The 17,044-nt window shown below is 41.1% G+C and overlaps 3 protein-coding genes across 4 annotated transcripts in view; 2 read left to right on the top strand and 1 right to left on the bottom strand.

The window, feature by feature from the left end:
• nkain4 (sodium/potassium transporting ATPase interacting 4) overlaps positions 1–5,075 on the top strand; it is a 52,162-nt gene extending 47,087 nt beyond the window's left edge. The window contains exons 6-7 of one of the 2 annotated variants that reach the window (XM_005931803.3): positions 2,709–2,793; positions 3,510–5,075. In XM_005931803.3, the coding sequence (XP_005931865.1) occupies positions 2,709–2,793; positions 3,510–3,519 (95 nt within the window). In that variant the 3' untranslated portion in view covers positions 3,520–5,075. The remainder of the gene's footprint in view (positions 1–2,708; positions 2,794–3,509) is intronic. The other variant, XM_005931804.3, reaches the window with a different exon arrangement.
• An 833-nt stretch (positions 5,076–5,908) lies between these two features.
• On the bottom strand, positions 5,909–10,435 carry birc7 (baculoviral IAP repeat containing 7). The gene is made up of 7 exons (XM_014336638.2): positions 8,864–10,435; positions 8,280–8,379; positions 7,813–7,894; positions 7,644–7,689; positions 6,681–6,890; positions 6,452–6,517; positions 5,909–6,270 (listed from the first exon to the last, which is right to left on the bottom strand). The coding sequence occupies exons 1-7, from the start codon at positions 9,402–9,404 to the stop codon at positions 6,071–6,073; spliced, it is 1,245 nt and encodes a 414-aa protein (XP_014192124.1). The 5' UTR covers positions 9,405–10,435; the 3' UTR covers positions 5,909–6,070.
• A 149-nt stretch (positions 10,436–10,584) lies between these two features.
• On the top strand, positions 10,585–17,038 carry LOC102310366 (YTH domain-containing family protein 1). The gene is made up of 6 exons (XM_005931806.3): positions 10,585–11,016; positions 11,825–11,849; positions 14,486–14,565; positions 14,837–16,483; positions 16,624–16,668; positions 16,847–17,038. Exons 1-6 carry the CDS (start codon positions 10,990–10,992, stop codon positions 16,871–16,873), a joined length of 1,851 nt encoding a protein of 616 aa, XP_005931868.1. The 5' UTR covers positions 10,585–10,989; the 3' UTR covers positions 16,874–17,038.
• Positions 17,039–17,044: the final 6 nt, after the last annotated feature.

Below are 17,044 nucleotides of genomic sequence, written 5' to 3'. Positions count from 1 at the left end.
CACACACACACCACTGTCTGCTGACTGCCTGTATCTCTGCTTTACATTACATTACTCCCTGCTTGTTTGAGGGCACTACTTAGATGCCTTAACTACTGACCTACATACCTTTCATATCTTGCATGTGTCTGCAGAAGGGGGAAAAAAACCAGCTTGCTCAATCTGCTGGGAAGAAAGTGATCTTGCTTCTGTCAGTGTTGGTGTCAAAAAACCGCCAGTATCTGTTTTAATAATCTCTCCTGTTAAAGGTTTTCTGTTTGCACTGGTGTTACTAGATTTAATGTTGAAAAACACAGTCATATGGATTTTTTTTTCCAGTAATTTCTCAACCATCAAGAATCAGTGAGCTGCACAGAAGACCGGCCTCAGAGCAGGATCAGACTGATGCATGCTGTAATTAATAGGGAAATGATTCAACATGGAACAAGCAATTAACTGGCTGAAAAACAATATAGTCTGTAGGAGGAATAGAGGTCGGGGTTATAAATTAAGCATTTAATAGAGAGCAAAGTAATGTTTTGACACACTGAATGTCTTCATTAGAGTGAAAAGAGGCAGCTTTAGAGGCAACCTATTATGTCCAAGCCAGGATTTCTTTCTTTCGTTCTTGAAATCTTAATAAAGCAGATTTAAATGATTCACACAAAATAATCCTTATTTGGGTCCTGGCAGACGCAGCCCCTCAGTTCATCATCTATATGCAACAATCTCTTTCACAACCCATCCCCCTCCCTTTAAGCCAGCTTTCTTATGATTGGCTGTCCCTTGTAAACAAAAGGTTTGAACAGCAGGTGGGTGGGGCTTCTGTACTGTAAAAGCCTTAGTTTTTAGTTCATAGGTCCTTTTCTAAGCAGCAATTTTAAGCATTGTAGCTCAGGTTGATTAAACAGAAGCGGCCCCATTCTATTTAGTGTTTCACAGCTGTTTCCTGTCTTAAAAAACAGAGCCATAATTAATCTTACTGGTTAATTAGTAATACCTGTGTTTACTTAGCAATTATATGCGAAAAGACTACTGTGAAAAGAGCTTATGTGGATTGCTTGCACATGCCCGAGCTTATTATTTTTAGCTCTGGCTTTGCTAAATAAGAGAGACTAGCATCCTAACAGTGTATATACATGACAGAAAATAAGGATATAATACAAAATAGTACATCATACACACCGGGCCCAGTTTAAGTTTAGGTTGGTCAGTGCATATGTCACAAGATTCTTTACAGAAATCTGACTTTCAAATACTTTCCAAGTGGAGAAGTTGACCTATTTGTAGTTTTACATGAAAGGCACACATATCGCCAAAGTCATTGGGATTTCTGCTCCGGAGTCCTCGAATATCTGTGTCAAATTTTGTGGCAATCCATCCAGTAGTCAAGCTGATATTTCACTCTGAGCCAGAGTATTAGATTCACAGACTGGTGGAGGGATCCACCGAGCGATATTGCTTTGCTATCCCACGAGCTGTAGCGTGTCTAAAAATGGCAACCATGATTATCATCCAGCTGTATTCCTCAGCACGGTTTATCATGGCAGGAGATGGATCCCCACCTGCTTATAATGAGAAAATCACTCGTACAGAAAAGAGCAGGGGAGAGGGCTTTGTGTGTGTGTGAGTGTGTGCATCTTTGTATCTTTTGGTGGGTGGGTGGCATGTGTGTGTGTTTGTGGTGTGCAGATGAAACAGTGAATGCCTGGAAACCGGGACAGGGTCAGAGGAAAGGGGTGACACAGCACAACCCCTCTGGCTGGTGTGCGCATCCTGTCTACCTATCAGCATTTAGCAGACCACCCCTGCCTCCTCTTATCTGGATGGAACTGATTGGGCCTTCCACTAGTCTCTATGGCTGGCTTGTATGTGTGTTTTTCCACCACAGGTGCTGGGTTCCAAAAAAGAAACAGATGTGCTCATTTTGTTATTCACTCAGCTAGGGTCCTTTATATATTTGGTGTCTTTTCCCACTGAATAGGGTGCAGCTTTTACTTTTCTTCCACTCGCTGTGTTTAGAGGAGACTCGCAGCTCCTGGACACGCTGGCCTTTTTCACACGGACTCCCTAATCTCCTTGGCTCCCTGTCAGTCAGACCGACAAGCGTGACACACCCCGTCCTCTCCTCCTTTTTCCTCCCCTCTCTGTCTGTCTCCCTCTCTGCCGTTTATGTCCCCTCAAAAGCCCCAAGCCTTTTCCATCCATCTCAAAAATCCCTCTTTCCGCATGTGTGAAAAACACACTGCACTTTGGTACCAGCATGTCCTTCTGTTTCTCGCATGACATAACACTCGCTCGCTCATCTGCACCTCGCCTAGAGTCTGAACTCTTAACTGAGAAAATAAACAGAAAGGTTTGAGGATCAATTTGGTGGCTGAAGGTCACCTCTGTTTCTGAGCGATAAAAAGGCTTAAGCTATTTTGACAGCTGGCAAGCTTTCACCTGTTCCCAAGCTTTCCCTTAGGCTTGAGGCAGATGCACAGATGAAAAACAGTTTTTTCTCTCTCTTCTACTTTTGTAGATTTTGTCAAACTAAAAGAGACTCAAAGTTTGCACTGTTGTTCACAAGCTACCTTACAACATCTGTGCACTCCATTTGTTCCCATTGTGTCTTTTTGTTTCCATTTCATTCTTCATTCAGTTTCTTTTTTTAATCGTGCATGTATTTTTAGTTGTCTGTCTTTTGATTTACTCCGGGATTTATGTGCTCAATACTTTGTTTTCAGTTGATTTTATTGGAGGATTTGACCCATTCCCACTCTACCATGTCAATGAGAAATCATCTCATCTCCTCTTAAAGCCCATGTACCCGTAAGTACGAGTGCGCTCTCATCCCATTACATTTGTATTTGTCTCTGTGCGTTGGAAGCATATTTATGTGACCTTTCACATTGTTGTTGGTGCAAGTTGTGATCGTGAAACTTTTACATGCGTTGGAAAGTGCAAGAAAATAATCTCCACTTTCATGTCCGTGCCAGAGTTTAGTGTCAGCATCTCTAGGTTGCAACACAGCGTTTACTGACAGAGATTACACAGAGTTGCTTACTCAGTATCTGGAGAAATGACTCATGTCTGGGGAGTAAACTAGTGTCTGAAACATGCTACATCCTGTCAGTGTGCTTTGGGGAATATGGAGACCTTTCATAGCACTGTGTGCGTGTGCGTAAGTGTGTGTGTCCACAGGCAGCTACTGGTAGAAAAACACATAAAAATATGTCTACAATTGGATTAATCACTTAAGTCGTGCAGAGGAATTAATAAAAATAAGCCTGGGAAGTAATGTAATAATTCTCTGCCAACATGAAATTAATATTTTATTAGCTTCTTGACAGTTTAATCAACTCTGTCTCTAATAGGAGGAAGTTTTCATCTCCCCTCTTAACCTACTGAGAGTTACCTGTATATCCTGGAGAAATTCTTCTAAGTGTGTGTGTGTGTGTTTGTGTGAATAGAAATATCTTTTTCCTTTGGTTGTTCAACAAGTCTTAAAGCTTTGCCCTTTCTGTCTATCTTTTTGTCCCTTCCAGGTCTACGTAAATAGGAGAACATCCAGCGGGGAGGTGATGCAGCAAATTCCTACAGAGACAAAATGGTTGCTTTGACACAAACGTCCCAGTGCGCTTCAGTGCGCGAGACGTTCCTCCCTCCTTTGATTTCAGTCCTTTAAACGTGTAATTTGCTGATGTACTGCCCAGAAAAGCCAACATTTCTCTGTAAGGGTCCATCGTGATGGGTTTAGGGAGCTGGGGAATTGCAGTAAAACAAAGCATGTATTTAGGGGTATTTGTGTATTTAGGCAAGTATCAATCATTTTGTTCGTGTTGATTTCTCTGCTGTGCTCCCACTGCTGCAACCTGCCCACAATGGGCAAATACCCCCCTCCCAGACTGTGACTGTATAGAACATGTACAGCTATTAAATACATTGTGGATGTAATCAGGGGCTGCCCATCATTGCCAGTCTGTGGTGCTGTGTCTTAGAGGACTCACTGATTTAGCATATTATTGCTGGTTTGGCTCAAATCTTAGCCGGAGGGCTGAATTACAGTGGAGCCTGTGGAATGAGCTATTGTGTGCTGTCTGTTTACTTTAGGCCAGGATGTGTGTGCATAAATACAGAAGCAGAGCAGGAAGAGACAGGGGAGTGTAGAGGTAGAGGGTGGGGAGGGAACAAAAGCACCAAACCTACAGGGGCATCTGTCAAAAATAGAAAATGTAAATAATGAAAGTGGGAGGGTTAAAATTAGCTTTTGATTTAGAGTTTGAAAATGTGAGCTATCAAGAATGCAAAATAGCGTGAGCCTGCAAGAGGCATTCAAACACAAAGGATGGCATGCGAGTCTTAGTTTTATTTCGGGAGTCTTATTATTGTGACTATTTTCACCAACAACAAAGTCGGTGTTTCTGAAGTGTCAGGTGTTTGTGCTCGATGATACGCTGAAAGCTTTGTTTTCACGTCAGTCCCCCTCTAACTACTGACAGATCTGCCAAGGGTGATCATTACACACACTCAAACAAAAGTTACATAGCATATTTTTAACTTGAAGAAAACAATAGAAGTTGTTTCATTGTTCATATTTAAGCACAACAGTGCTGAGATGTCTGGGTATGGTCTTCAGTGTAGAAGTAGCGTGGCATATACATGAATAGATCAGAGAGTTTTCTCCTGTCACTTCAGCAGTTTAAATTAAATTGTCAGTGTTAATAGTCGCAGCTGTGATTGTTTGAGAGCATGTTGGGGTGTTTTTTTGTTTTGTAATTTTATGCATATTAAGTAATAAGTAAAAAGCAAAACTGGTGTCTTTAAATTGCTTTATATAAACTGGCAACTTAAATTTCTTGTATTCTGACCCAGAAAAACGACAATTATTCAAATGAAATGAAATGAAAAAGTTCATATCTCCCATACTGATTGGTAGCACTTCTTTTGTTCCTGTTAGTGTCATCAAGAAGTCAGATTCGCTCATGCCTTACTGGTTGTGTGAATCACTACTGCCCTCTGGTGTTCATAGTATTCATGTGCAAATTTCAAGGCTACTGAGTTTCTGCTGCATGCTTAACCTTCCATAAAACTCCCACTTTTTTTTTTTTTTAGCACTTTCCCTGGCCAGGATTTGTTTCTTATTTTTGTGTTGTCATAGTTGTATTTGCCTTCAGTTGTATGCTACATCATATAGACTGAGATTTGGTCCATTTGAAAGTAATTGCATTGTGTTAATTGATTGGAATAGTTGGCCACTTGGCTTGTTTTCTGTGGAAGTTTTTTCATTTCTGTTTTCAGCAACTTCAGCTATCAAGTGCGTGTCAGAGTCCTCTGTGATCTTAAATGTGCTTTACTGCCAGACAAACAGTTTTTCAACTGTTAGGATTCTTAAAATGATCTGAATACTTTTTCCATTCGATTGATCACCTCGCTGTCTGAGAGATGCAATAATTTTTGTGTCATTGTTTCTTTATAATTTAAAGTTTACACACTCCTGGGAAGCCAGCTAGCGTGTGAGTAAAAACACAAAGCACCTCATATTGTAACATAATCAGTATTAACAGGAAAATGCTTCTAAAATCCTAATGTAAAACAGGTCTTCCTCTCAGTGCAATACAGCCTTTTCCTAACCTGGTGACTAGTATTAGTTGAAACATGTTATATTTGTTAAATTTCCACTGAAAAGAGTCTATCTCTGTGTAGATACTTTTTGTTTTTATAGAAAGTGGAAATGGTTCTTTTTCTCTTCAATTTTGCGTCCTGTGTTCCTCCAACCCGATGTGACCTGAATTTGTATTCCTATTTATCCAGAACTGTGCTTTGTGCTCATGTAAATATGTGTTTGTTAATAAAAGAATGTGCTCTTTTGATGGTCCCATGTGTCATTTAGTAGGTAATTCTGTTTTTGTAAAAAAATAAAATAAAATCCAGAAGCTATAAATATGATGGCAGCTTGAACTGTTTATTGTAGAAAATGATCTGGTAAGCCTGACAAAATAAGCAATCAGCACTCTTTATTCTTTCCAGTACAACAGAAACTGGGGCCTGTGGAAAACTCAAGGCCACTCATGCAACACCTGTATAGGGGTGGCTTTTCACTACAGCCTTAGGACATGAAAGCACGGACGCTGCCTCTGATGACAGCTCTGCAGATGGGGCAGTGACGTAGGCTGGCAGCACAATCACCACAAACCACCAGATGACCACAGGGGATGAAGACAATGGACACAAGCTTGTCCATGCACACTTTACAGGTCCTCTCCTCCTGCAGCTGCCTCAGCAGCTCCTCTGGACTGTTTTCCTTAACTGTTGGGAGAAACCGATGAAGACAAACACACAAACTATTTGTTCAAGCACAATGTTGTAAGTCAAGCCTATAGTAATTATACACATTTACTGTTTAATTGGTTGGTTTCAAATAAATAAAACTACTACAAGCACAAAATTTTGATCTTTTTTGAAAATCTTTGAGATATTGACTGCTGACCTTTCTCTCTGACAGGTGTCTGTGTTCTTACATTTCCAGCACTGGAGCCTTGCCTCATCTCTGGGTCTGATGTATGCGAACATTAAGAGTCAGTCAGATATATTCGGAACTTAAGGATCCATTAAAATGGTGAATTTTCCTTAATAAAAACAAAACCATTTGAATTCTAATTGAAATACAATGGCTGTTGAACAAATACAGTGAAAGGAAAAGAACAAAAGACAGCTACCTCTGCTTCGAGGCCTGCTCTGTCTGTCTTCCTCCTCCGCCTGCAGTACATCAGTAACCAGGTCAGATACAGACGTGTAATGCTGGCCTGTCAGAAGGTACTTGGTTTGGACCAGACTCTCCACCAGGCTGGTTTCAAAGCCCATCTGGAGCACAGACTGTACCACAGGAGAAAGCATGGCCGATGAAGCTCCCAGACCTCCGACCAGATCTGGGGATCAGAGGAAGGGAGATGCCAGGATGATTAGAGAAGCAGCAGCCTTCACTGGACACTATGTGAATTTTATACTAGTCTAAGCACCCCACACACTCTACCCTCTATAAGATAATGTGTAAATAATTGCCAAATTGTGCAAGCTTACCTCCGTCTGCCAATATATAAACATTTCAAAGCACAGACCCCTTCTGCATTTCAGCTGCTATGGATTATAATTGTGCTTCCTTCATTGTATGGAATAATTGCCTTCTCATGCCTGCCCTGCAACCATGAGCAATAGTCAAATGGCTTCCATAGCTCTCCCTAATTACTTCAATTTTAGAGCAAACATTAGCTCAGGTAATTGATCGCCCATTAATTTCATTTTCAGCTGCCCCCAAAGCAATGAGAATAGAAAGAAATGGACCTGCTACTCAGTGGCTAATTTAAGGTATTAAATCGAGTTTGTGAAAGGTATGCCTTTATCCATCAGATCTGTATTTCAACAAAAGTGGTTGACTTAGGAATAAATCAATCAAGTGGCCGCAGACCTCTTTTCTCTCTTTGTGTGACTTGCAGTGCAAACAGAAATGTTTGATCCCCCTTTTCCTCTCTTGTGTGAACAAGCAAGACTGAGTGTTGATGGTTTAAATCTTTGCTATATATAGAGTACACATATATAATTAGAGACATGAAAGCAGAAGGCTGCTATGTTGTTAATCATATCTCCTCAGCAAAAGTTAGATTTTTGTTTTTTATAGGACTTACCGCCTCTGGAGCTGATATCTCTACCCGAGGAGGTCTGTGATCCTCCCTGGAGAAGTAATATACTTTTTTTTTTTACAGATTTAAATGCAGCAGTGACAAACTACAGCTCATTAATGTGCAGCTATAATATCTCCAATGTTCCAAATAGATAAGAAGCAAAAGGTCTCACCATAGTGTCATCCAGGTGGAAATGAGTGTCCTGTATGTTGCTGATGTATTCCTGCCCCCTCGTTTGGATTAAGAACTCACATCTGAAAACAAAAGCTGCTTTATAATCTACAATATACAGACACACATTTATGCATATGGTGTATATGTGTGTGTCAGAGATTTGGCCAAGAGCATCTTTTCAAATATAATACCACCTAATTGTTTTTTCAGTTCATTTCTCAAATCAAACATGAAAGATCTTGATAACTCTGGCTGTAGGTTTGTGGTAATTAGGTCATGCTGCAGAACGAATTTGGGACTGATCACGTGCATCTCTGATGATATTATGTGATGCGAATTTTGACATCCAGAGTGACTAAAACCTTTGCACATTTCTCGATATAAAAAGAAATATTGCCATGGCATGACACAAAAAAAGCATTCAGCTGATGTTTCAATATCTGCCTGGAAATGTCCTGTTGTTACCGTGGAAACCATTTGGCATGTTCCTGCCAGGGGTCGTCGCCTGGCTCCCAGTTCCTCAGCCCTCCGTCGCAGTAGAAGCATTTGACATTGTCACCGTGACCTGTGATAATATAAGACGGCTGTGAAAAGGGAGCAATGACACACGCCCACTTAATCTTCGCAGCTTTAGAACGAACTCAGAAAATCTCTCACGCACCAAAGGAATAAAATACATGCAAAAACTATAACCTGAACAAATTGTAATGAAGGTTAATCAAGCCTTCCCTGATACTGTCTTGACAAAACTACTTGGAATGCTGTTCATGATATTGTGTCCACACCCCGTGTACTGCCTGAAGCTGTACACATCCTACCTCTTTAGCAGCTCCAGCTTTGTCTAGGTTGTTCTGTCCACAACATCATGAGTCAGCAGGACAATTGTACCATGAACTCTCACACAGTGGGGTTGGTCACTCTAGCAGTGACAAGATCTGTGCTGGATATTTTACTTACAAATACGAGTAAATACTATAGTTTTGCTCATCATTTGTTAAAAACAAGAGGTGATCAGCATTATTAGGCTTTAGAGTCAGACATTTGAGTACCTGTGTAGAAAAAGCCTGCTCTGGCAAGAACATCGGGTTGGATTGAGGCTTCGGTGGGCCAGTTGTGGAAAGTGGTGAGCCGCGAATCCTCTGCTTCCATCTCTGGGTAGACTGCTTGCCCAGCTGTTCCCTGGTCATCCATAGTCATCCTCTGGAGCTGACTCAAAAGCTGTCCATCCACAGAATCTGAGGAGTCAGCTTGAAGTGGGATATTTCCTACAGCTCGACCCAGAATGAAGCTGCAAGCAGGGAAATGTCTTTTATGCTCAGTGGCTGGGCTATCCCCTTGTACCCAGCATCTTAAAATCCCTCCACAGCAGAAACACTGTACTTTATCCCCAGGGCCTAGAAAGAAAAACCCTGCCTTGGCCAGATCTCCAGATGTGACAGGTGCATCTGCTGGCCAGTTGTGAAAAGTTCGAAGTCTCTCTCCTTCTCTTCGCATCTGAGGCTCCTCAAGGATGTGAAGCATAGCTTGCCTGTCATCCATCATTGTGTAGCATATAGGTTTCCCTTTCCCTTTTTGTTCTGTGCCAGTCATCCCTTTTGCGGTCCATAGTGGAGCGCACACTGAAGGTCAGCGCAGCACATCCAGTTGAAAATAATGTGATCAGCTGCAGGGGGCCTGCACAGTGACCTACAGGAGACTGCTTTCCAGAAAATCCCCCAAATGCCAGAATATTTGCTCTTTGATCCTTGAATGAATGACAGCCTGAACATGCCATGTTGCTCCGCCTCTTAGGAAAACACTGCAAAACATTTCAGCGGCATGCCTTTCCCTAATAACTAATAATTTTTAAAAGGATGCTTTTCTTTAAACAAAATATCAGAAAACAACTTAATGTATAGATCATGAGAATACAGGTAAATAAAAATGAGAGCTTGCACAATAAAATGTGAAAACAAATTGCTTAAATACACAAAATAATAAGATGTGTCATCTTCTTTCTTGGAAGGAAAAAAGTGTACATTTAAATCTAATTAAAAGACCTTCTATCTAAATAGTCTATAATATATGGGATGTTGAATATCTAGATGATGAGCCACGAGGCAAGCCAAGTCGAAACATAACCTACACAAGATGGGGAAAATAAAACAGCTCTTATAGCGACTTTGATTTGATTATAGATAATCAAACATTTTACCACCACCCTATACACAGTAAATAAATTTGACCTTTGACTGAGTTTAGGGGATTGCGTATGTCTCGTTGCTTCCTCCTAGTGGTTAAAGGGTGTAACATTTACTGCACAATTGCATTTCTAATCTATGTAAAATTAGCTATACTAAAATAATCATGACAACTCAACTGTTTTCCTCACTGTGTTTCAGGCTGATTATATACCAAATTCATAACAATGGGAAACCAGTGGCGCTGTGCACACAGTCTCACATGAGCGCTGTGTCTGACTGAACTGTCAGTTCTAGGGGGCCTGCAGAAAACTACCAGCAGTCTGCTGACACCTCCTGGCGCTATTTACACCCACAGGGGATGCAGAAAATAGCACTCGTGATACTGGAATAGTACTTATAGAACTAGAATTATGTTTTTGTGTTTTTTGTTTTTTGTTAAACGACTTGGATTTATTCGTTGCTACCATTAAATCACAGCCATGGATGCACTTTGCCGATGGTAAGGATGCCTCAAACTTTTGCCACCCCGTGGGGAACGACGTGAACTACAGCGGCGGCTCAAAGCCCGGATGGAGCAGCCATTGGGGAAGTGTACAGGGCTTTAACGTAACTGAGGAGGTCTCTCTCTCTCTCTCTCTCCCTCTGTGGAATTAAAAAAAAAGACAAAGTAAGAGGCGACCGAAAATATTCACGGTCGGAAAGGCCCGTTCGGCGACACGTACCATCAACTTGAATACCTTTACCGGGGACTTGACTGCTTTCGGACGCAGTATCCGAAGCGACTGACTTGAACTGTGGAAGTTGGGATACGTCCACACAGCGGAAAATATACAGCTGAGCCTGCGCTACAACTGCTAGCCACACGCTAAGCGGCGCAGCTAGCCACAAAGCTAACTGTAACTGAGCTGTGAACTTGCTTTTCAAATCACGGGGGTTGCAATTCAGTCACAAGCTCAGGCTCTGTGAGAATCCAGGGATTTGCTTAATGAATTATGTCTGCCACAAGCATTGACCCTCAGGTAGGAAGGACGACTTACTTCGTCTGTAGAGAGCTTCTAGGCTACCTCACCCGCTAACGTTAACGATTTATTGGGCTATGGCTATTGCTCGGAAGTGCTAGCAAGCCACTAGCATTTGGCCGGTGCTTGTAGCTAGCGAGTTAGCCACTTTCCGTGAAATTGCTAAATGTTTTAATGGACGAGTAAGAAAGATGACACTTTTGCGAAAATATTCAGGCTGTTGTCAGATGTATCTTTAACAGAATCGATATGTTTTGTTGCCTATTGGGGACGGGGAAAAAGTAGCAGCCAATGCCTGAATACGTGAAACCCAAAGCTAGTTAACGTCAACAGATTTACATAAAGGCTCAGGCTAACTTATTCTTTAAATAGTAACTTTTATAATGGAATATTTTCTCGTGTCTGGGCTGTGAAAAATGTTTGAATCTGCTAAGAAACACTAAGCTGAAAGCTGCATTAAGTCTGATGGCTTTTGTAGAGCCATTTTAAGGGAGCTATGGTAGTTAGCAAAGTTGTATGTGGATTAGAGCTATCATAAACAGGTTATTTAAATAAATAGTTAATCATAGACCATTACATTGTACAATATGTCAAATAAAAGTGTAATTACTATACACCTTTTAATATAGAATAGCGTAAGGCAAGTGTTTCAGATGGCTCTCTTCGGGAAGTGGTCTCATGTTCAGTTTCTAGGCAATGGATAGGTAACATGGGTTGTACTCACAAGCTACGTGTGATATCTCAGGCCGACTCAAAATAACTTTTTGGTCTTCTTTTCCCCCCTTTCCTATGATTTACTTGGACACAGAGATCAAAGGGACAAGCATCTAAAGGTGAGTTGTGGATGACTGTATCAAGATAATTACTTTTTACATCTAAAGACCAGGACAAATTAAAGGAAAACTTTAAATGCTTGGCCTGGAGATATCCAGTGGATCTGTTTTGCTGTTGTGGTTTGAGTCCACTTATCACCTTAGAGGGAAGAGTATCTGAATTACTACAATATTGTTCTTGAAGATCACCTTTGTTCTCTGACGAATAATTTTAATTAGATGTCAGTGGCCTTTTTTGGATGATAGTACCCTCATCCCTCAAATATAAATTATATGCTACCAGAGCCATGTCACAAGTAGCATATGATTGATTTTTGAACCAATGTCTTGGACAGTGCACCATCACCATTATCATAACACTAAATATATTTTAGTACAATGTTTTTACAGTCCCCCACCCCCCAGACACAGACACTTTTTAGAATAAATGCCAACTTTCATAGATGAACTCTTTAGAATTTGGCAGATTAAGATTGGGTCAGTGTTCAAAATTGTCCTTTTCCACATGTAGCAATTAAAGGAGATAGTTTCCCAGATTGGTACTACTTAAAACACTGTAACAACATGTAACAACATCTGTGTTACAACAGACCGAAGAACCATAGTCTGGTTTTACTTAAACCAGCGAGATTGGCATCCTTGTCCTTTCTGTGGTGTGCAATACCATATTTCTGAGTAATTAGTACACTATGCTGGAGATTGATACAGTGTAATGAAAATTTATAGTTAAAATGATCTAATTGGATTGTCAAACTACATTGTTTATTGTGTTTGACACTGGTAGATGAATATCTACATTTAAAGGTGATATCCTTTCTGCTAGCGATTTTAAAAAAAATTTATGCTCTTATTCTTCATAAGTCAAGTGTTAACATGTAATACAAATAATATTAAAGCCAAATGGCAAAATATTGTACTATTTCACATTCAGAGGGACATACTAGATTAGAATACCTTTGCTATTAAAAATAAAAATTTCAGAAACCTCTAGATTGGTAGATTGGGGGTGTCAAACACAAGGCCCGTGGGTCAGAATTAGTCTGGCAAAGACCCCGTTCCGGCCCGGGGGATGGACATTTAATTGGCAGTTGGCTGGCAGAATGTTTTTATTTGTACAGACGGATCTCTTACATTTGTGTACATGGCCTATGATGTAAAATTTGACATCCTCCCTTTCCTGTGGATTCAGTAACATTTTTTGAAGAATGTGGCATTTGGGCGAACGTGTTTTATTTTTATGTTTACATACGAGATTGATATTTATGAAATGCAATGATTTATGTCTCTTATGGTTTGGCATTTATTTAGTTCATGATTTTATAGTAAGGGCACAAATCCATCTCTGCAGTATGACAGACACACACACACACACACACACACACACACACACACACACACACACACACACACACACACACACACACTTTTTCCAGTGAATACTCCCATTTGGAAAATATATATATAAATCTTATAAAGTTTGTATCTGTCTTGTGTGAAACTTGTATGAAAAGCATACAAGAGTGAAAACAGATATAAGATCCCTTGAAAAATTATATAAATGAAACCTGTATGTTTTGGATACTTCCTAAAACAATATATGAAAGTAATGAGAAAGTGGCCACTTTCATGAGTAAATCATATAAGCCTTATATGATTCACTATATGAAGCAAGCCAAATCTGATGCAAGTCTTTTATAATTTTTTTCTATTTCTTTTCCATATGGGCCAACATAATCAGAAACCCTTGTAATCAGAGTGAATTGTATCATACCACCAAATTGTTAAAAATTGCAATGAAAAAGCTATTTTGAAAAGAACCTGCTTAATATTGTTTTGAAGGCACAATAAGAACTTCCTGTTGCTTCAAAATTGCTCTCATCTCACATGTGAGGGGCACACTTGTGTCTCCAGAAACTTGGTATTTTCAGTGTAAAACACCAAAGTCCTGAGTACTCAGAGCCTTAAATATCAAAATGTAGTTTTTGACGATAAATCACATTTTTATTACATTATTACTCCACCTGTGCCTCAAAATTCTTATTACTGCAGCTGTCCAAAACAATGACTCCTTTGTACTGTAATGTTGTAGCTGATTTGTGTAAATGAACATTTTTTTTTTTATCCCAACCAATTATTACACAGAAAGATTTACTTGCAATTTATTATTGTCGGTTCTTCATGAACACTGATATTGGTATATTTGATCTGCTGCAGCTTTTGGACAGACAGGTCTTAAATTGTGCTCATCTCAGGTCTGGCTGGAAGCAGGCCACAAGCTCATCCACATCTGGTTGTCTGGCATGGTTTGGCAGTTTTGGTGTAATGTTTGGGTTTTTGTTTTTTTTGGGGGGAGGGGGGTTGCTTTTGGAAAAGCAGAGACATTCAAAACTGATTAAACTAACATTTATAGAACTAATATGTTTGAGAAATCGAAGACAACATCAGTGTGATTTGATTTTTGATTTTGTAAAAATATATTAAGAGTTTCATACAATCATAAGGTTATCCCTGAACACACTACATCTTGAAAGCTAAAAAAGCTGTGGCTATATAGACCTCAAAACATAACTGCATCCTCAGTACAAAATAAGTTTAAACGATCCATTAATGTTTTGTTTTGTTTTGTTTTTTTGCAGTGCAAAATGGTTCACTGCATCAGAAGGACACTGTCCATGACAATGACTTTGAGCCATACCTCACTAGTCAATCAACTCAGGTAAAGTCTGCTCTTCAGCTTCTCTCACATGAGTTGTAAGAATGTTATTCATTATCGAATGTCACAGCATGGCAAATGTATGCACGGTCACTTTTTATAAAAAAGTGAACCTTGTAACCTACGCAGTGAAATGGGATTTGTTAAGAAGCTTTTAGCTATTTACCTATCAAAAATCCACAACTAGCAGAGTTGTATTTAATTTGTTGTGGGGTATTTTTAAGTTTAACTCAGTTATTTGCTAATGTTGTGATTCTGACTTCTATTCATTCAGAACAACAGTTACCAGTCCATCACCGACCCTTACTTGCCAAGCTACTACGCTCCTTCCATTGGATTTCCATACCCCCTAAGTGAGGCTCCCTGGTCCACAGGTGGTGACCCCCCTATTCCATACCTCACCCCATATGGACCCTTGAGTAATGGAGACCATCACTTCATGCCGGACACAGTGTTTGGCCAGCCAGGGGGCCTGGGAAGCAGTATCTATCCCCACAGGTTTAACTTTTTCCCTGAAAACCCTGCCTTCTCTGCTTGGGGGACGAGTGGCTCCCAGGGCCAGCAGACTCAAAGTTCAGCCTATGGTGGCAGCTATAGCTATCCTCCCAGCTCCCTGGGGGGCACTCTGGTGCCTGATGGTCAGACAGGGTTTCACAGTGACACCCTGAACAAAGCCCCTGGTATGAACAGCCTGGAGCAGGGTATGGTTGGCTTGAAGATCGGTGGGGATGTCACTGGTCAGGGGTCAGCAGTAAAGGCTGTAGGATCTGTGATTGGTGGACCTGCAGTGGCAGCCACAGGAAACGGAGCAACGCCGATTGGAATGCCCCCACCTAAACCCACCTCTTGGGCGGCCATTGCCAGCAAGCCTGCCAAACCACAGCAGCTAAAAGCTAAGGTGAAGCCAGGGATGCCCAACCCAGGGGGAGCTCTTCCCCCACCACCCATCAAACACAACATGAACATTGGGACCTGGGAAAAGGGCCCAGTGACTAAAGTAGCCACAGCTCCACTGCAGCAACAGCAGCAGCCTCTTGGCCTGCCTCATGCCATGCCACCTCAACCCCCCATGCAGCAAGGACCCATGCAGCCCCCTCCTCCTCAGTCTTTGGTGCAACCCCAGATGCCACCTATGGCCTTACAGCCCCAGCCCCCCCATCACCACCAGCCACCACCCCAGCCCTACCAAAACCACACCCAGCCCCCACAACCCCAGACCCGCTGGATTGCTCCACGCAACCGTAACCAAGGTTATGGCCAGGGTGGACCTGGCCATGATGGTAGTGGTGTGATGGGTGTGGTTGGTAGTGGGAACAATGGTCCCCAAGCATCTTCCAGCCAAGGACCTTGTGGAGAGTCGCACCCAGTGCTGGAGAAGCTGCGGGCCTCCCATAGCTACAACCCCAAGGACTTTGATTGGAACCTGAAGAATGGCCGTGTTTTCATCATTAAGAGCTACTCTGAGGATGATATTCATCGCTCCATCAAGTACTCCATCTGGTGCAGCACTGAGCATGGCAACAAGCGGCTGGACTCAGCCTTCCGGGCCATGAATGGTAAAGGTCCTGTATACCTCCTGTTCAGTGTCAATGGCAGTGGTCATTTCTGTGGTGTGGCAGAGATGCGTTCACCAGTGGACTATGGGACCAGTGCTGGTGTTTGGGCACAGGACAAGTGGAAAGGCAAGTTTGATGTGGACTGGTTGTTTGTTAAGGATGTGCCTAATAGCCAGCTGCGCCACATCCGCTTGGAGAACAACGACAACAAGCCAGTGACCAACTCCCGTGATACCCAGGAGGTACCCCTGGAAAAGGCCAAGCAGGTGCTCAAAATCATTGCCACCTACAAACACACAACCTCCATCTTTGATGACTTCTCCCATTATGAGAAGAGACAGGAAGAAGAGGAAGAGGTGCGCAAGGTGGGTACAGTCATCTCTCTGTTATCTTAAAAATAGGATTTTGTACCTTTTTAGTGGAAAACTGTTTCTTTAGATAATTTGACTCTTGATTTGTTCCTGATCTTGTTTTTGTCTGTCTCCTCTTTGCTCTTTTTTGACAGACTTTTGAACCTGCTCAGATACAGAACCGCTCCCGGTTGGATCAGGTAAAAAGCTGACTTTTTTTTTTTTTTTTTTTGCTGTTTGATCAGAACTTTAAATACATGTAGACATCTGTTCACCAAGAAATGCTGCACTTAGTTTGTTGTTGTCTAATGATCATATGAGTAATGTTTGAGTAATTTCTTTTTGTTTGTTGTTTTTGTTCTTTTTTTTTCTGAACAGGAGCGCCAGAACAGGAATAAACAATAGAAGACATCTATCCTTGGCTTGATCAACAGTTACACTAGGACTTGATTTAAAAAAGACAGAAGATTATGAAAATGCAAGCAAACCCTTCTTTTTTTTTATTTTTTTTTTATTAATTTAATCCTGGTGAATCTGCCATCATTGACACTTGTGCTTTTTTTTTTTTTTTTTTTT

The sequence above is a fragment of the Haplochromis burtoni genome, unplaced genomic scaffold (assembly GCF_018398535.1).
Source record: "Haplochromis burtoni strain Fernald_Lab_line unplaced genomic scaffold, NCSU_Asbu1 Contig_146, whole genome shotgun sequence".
Taxonomy (NCBI): Eukaryota; Metazoa; Chordata; class Actinopteri; order Cichliformes; family Cichlidae; genus Haplochromis; species Haplochromis burtoni.
Note: the sequence above shows the minus strand (reverse complement) of the source record. Positions and strands in the feature narration are given on the sequence as shown.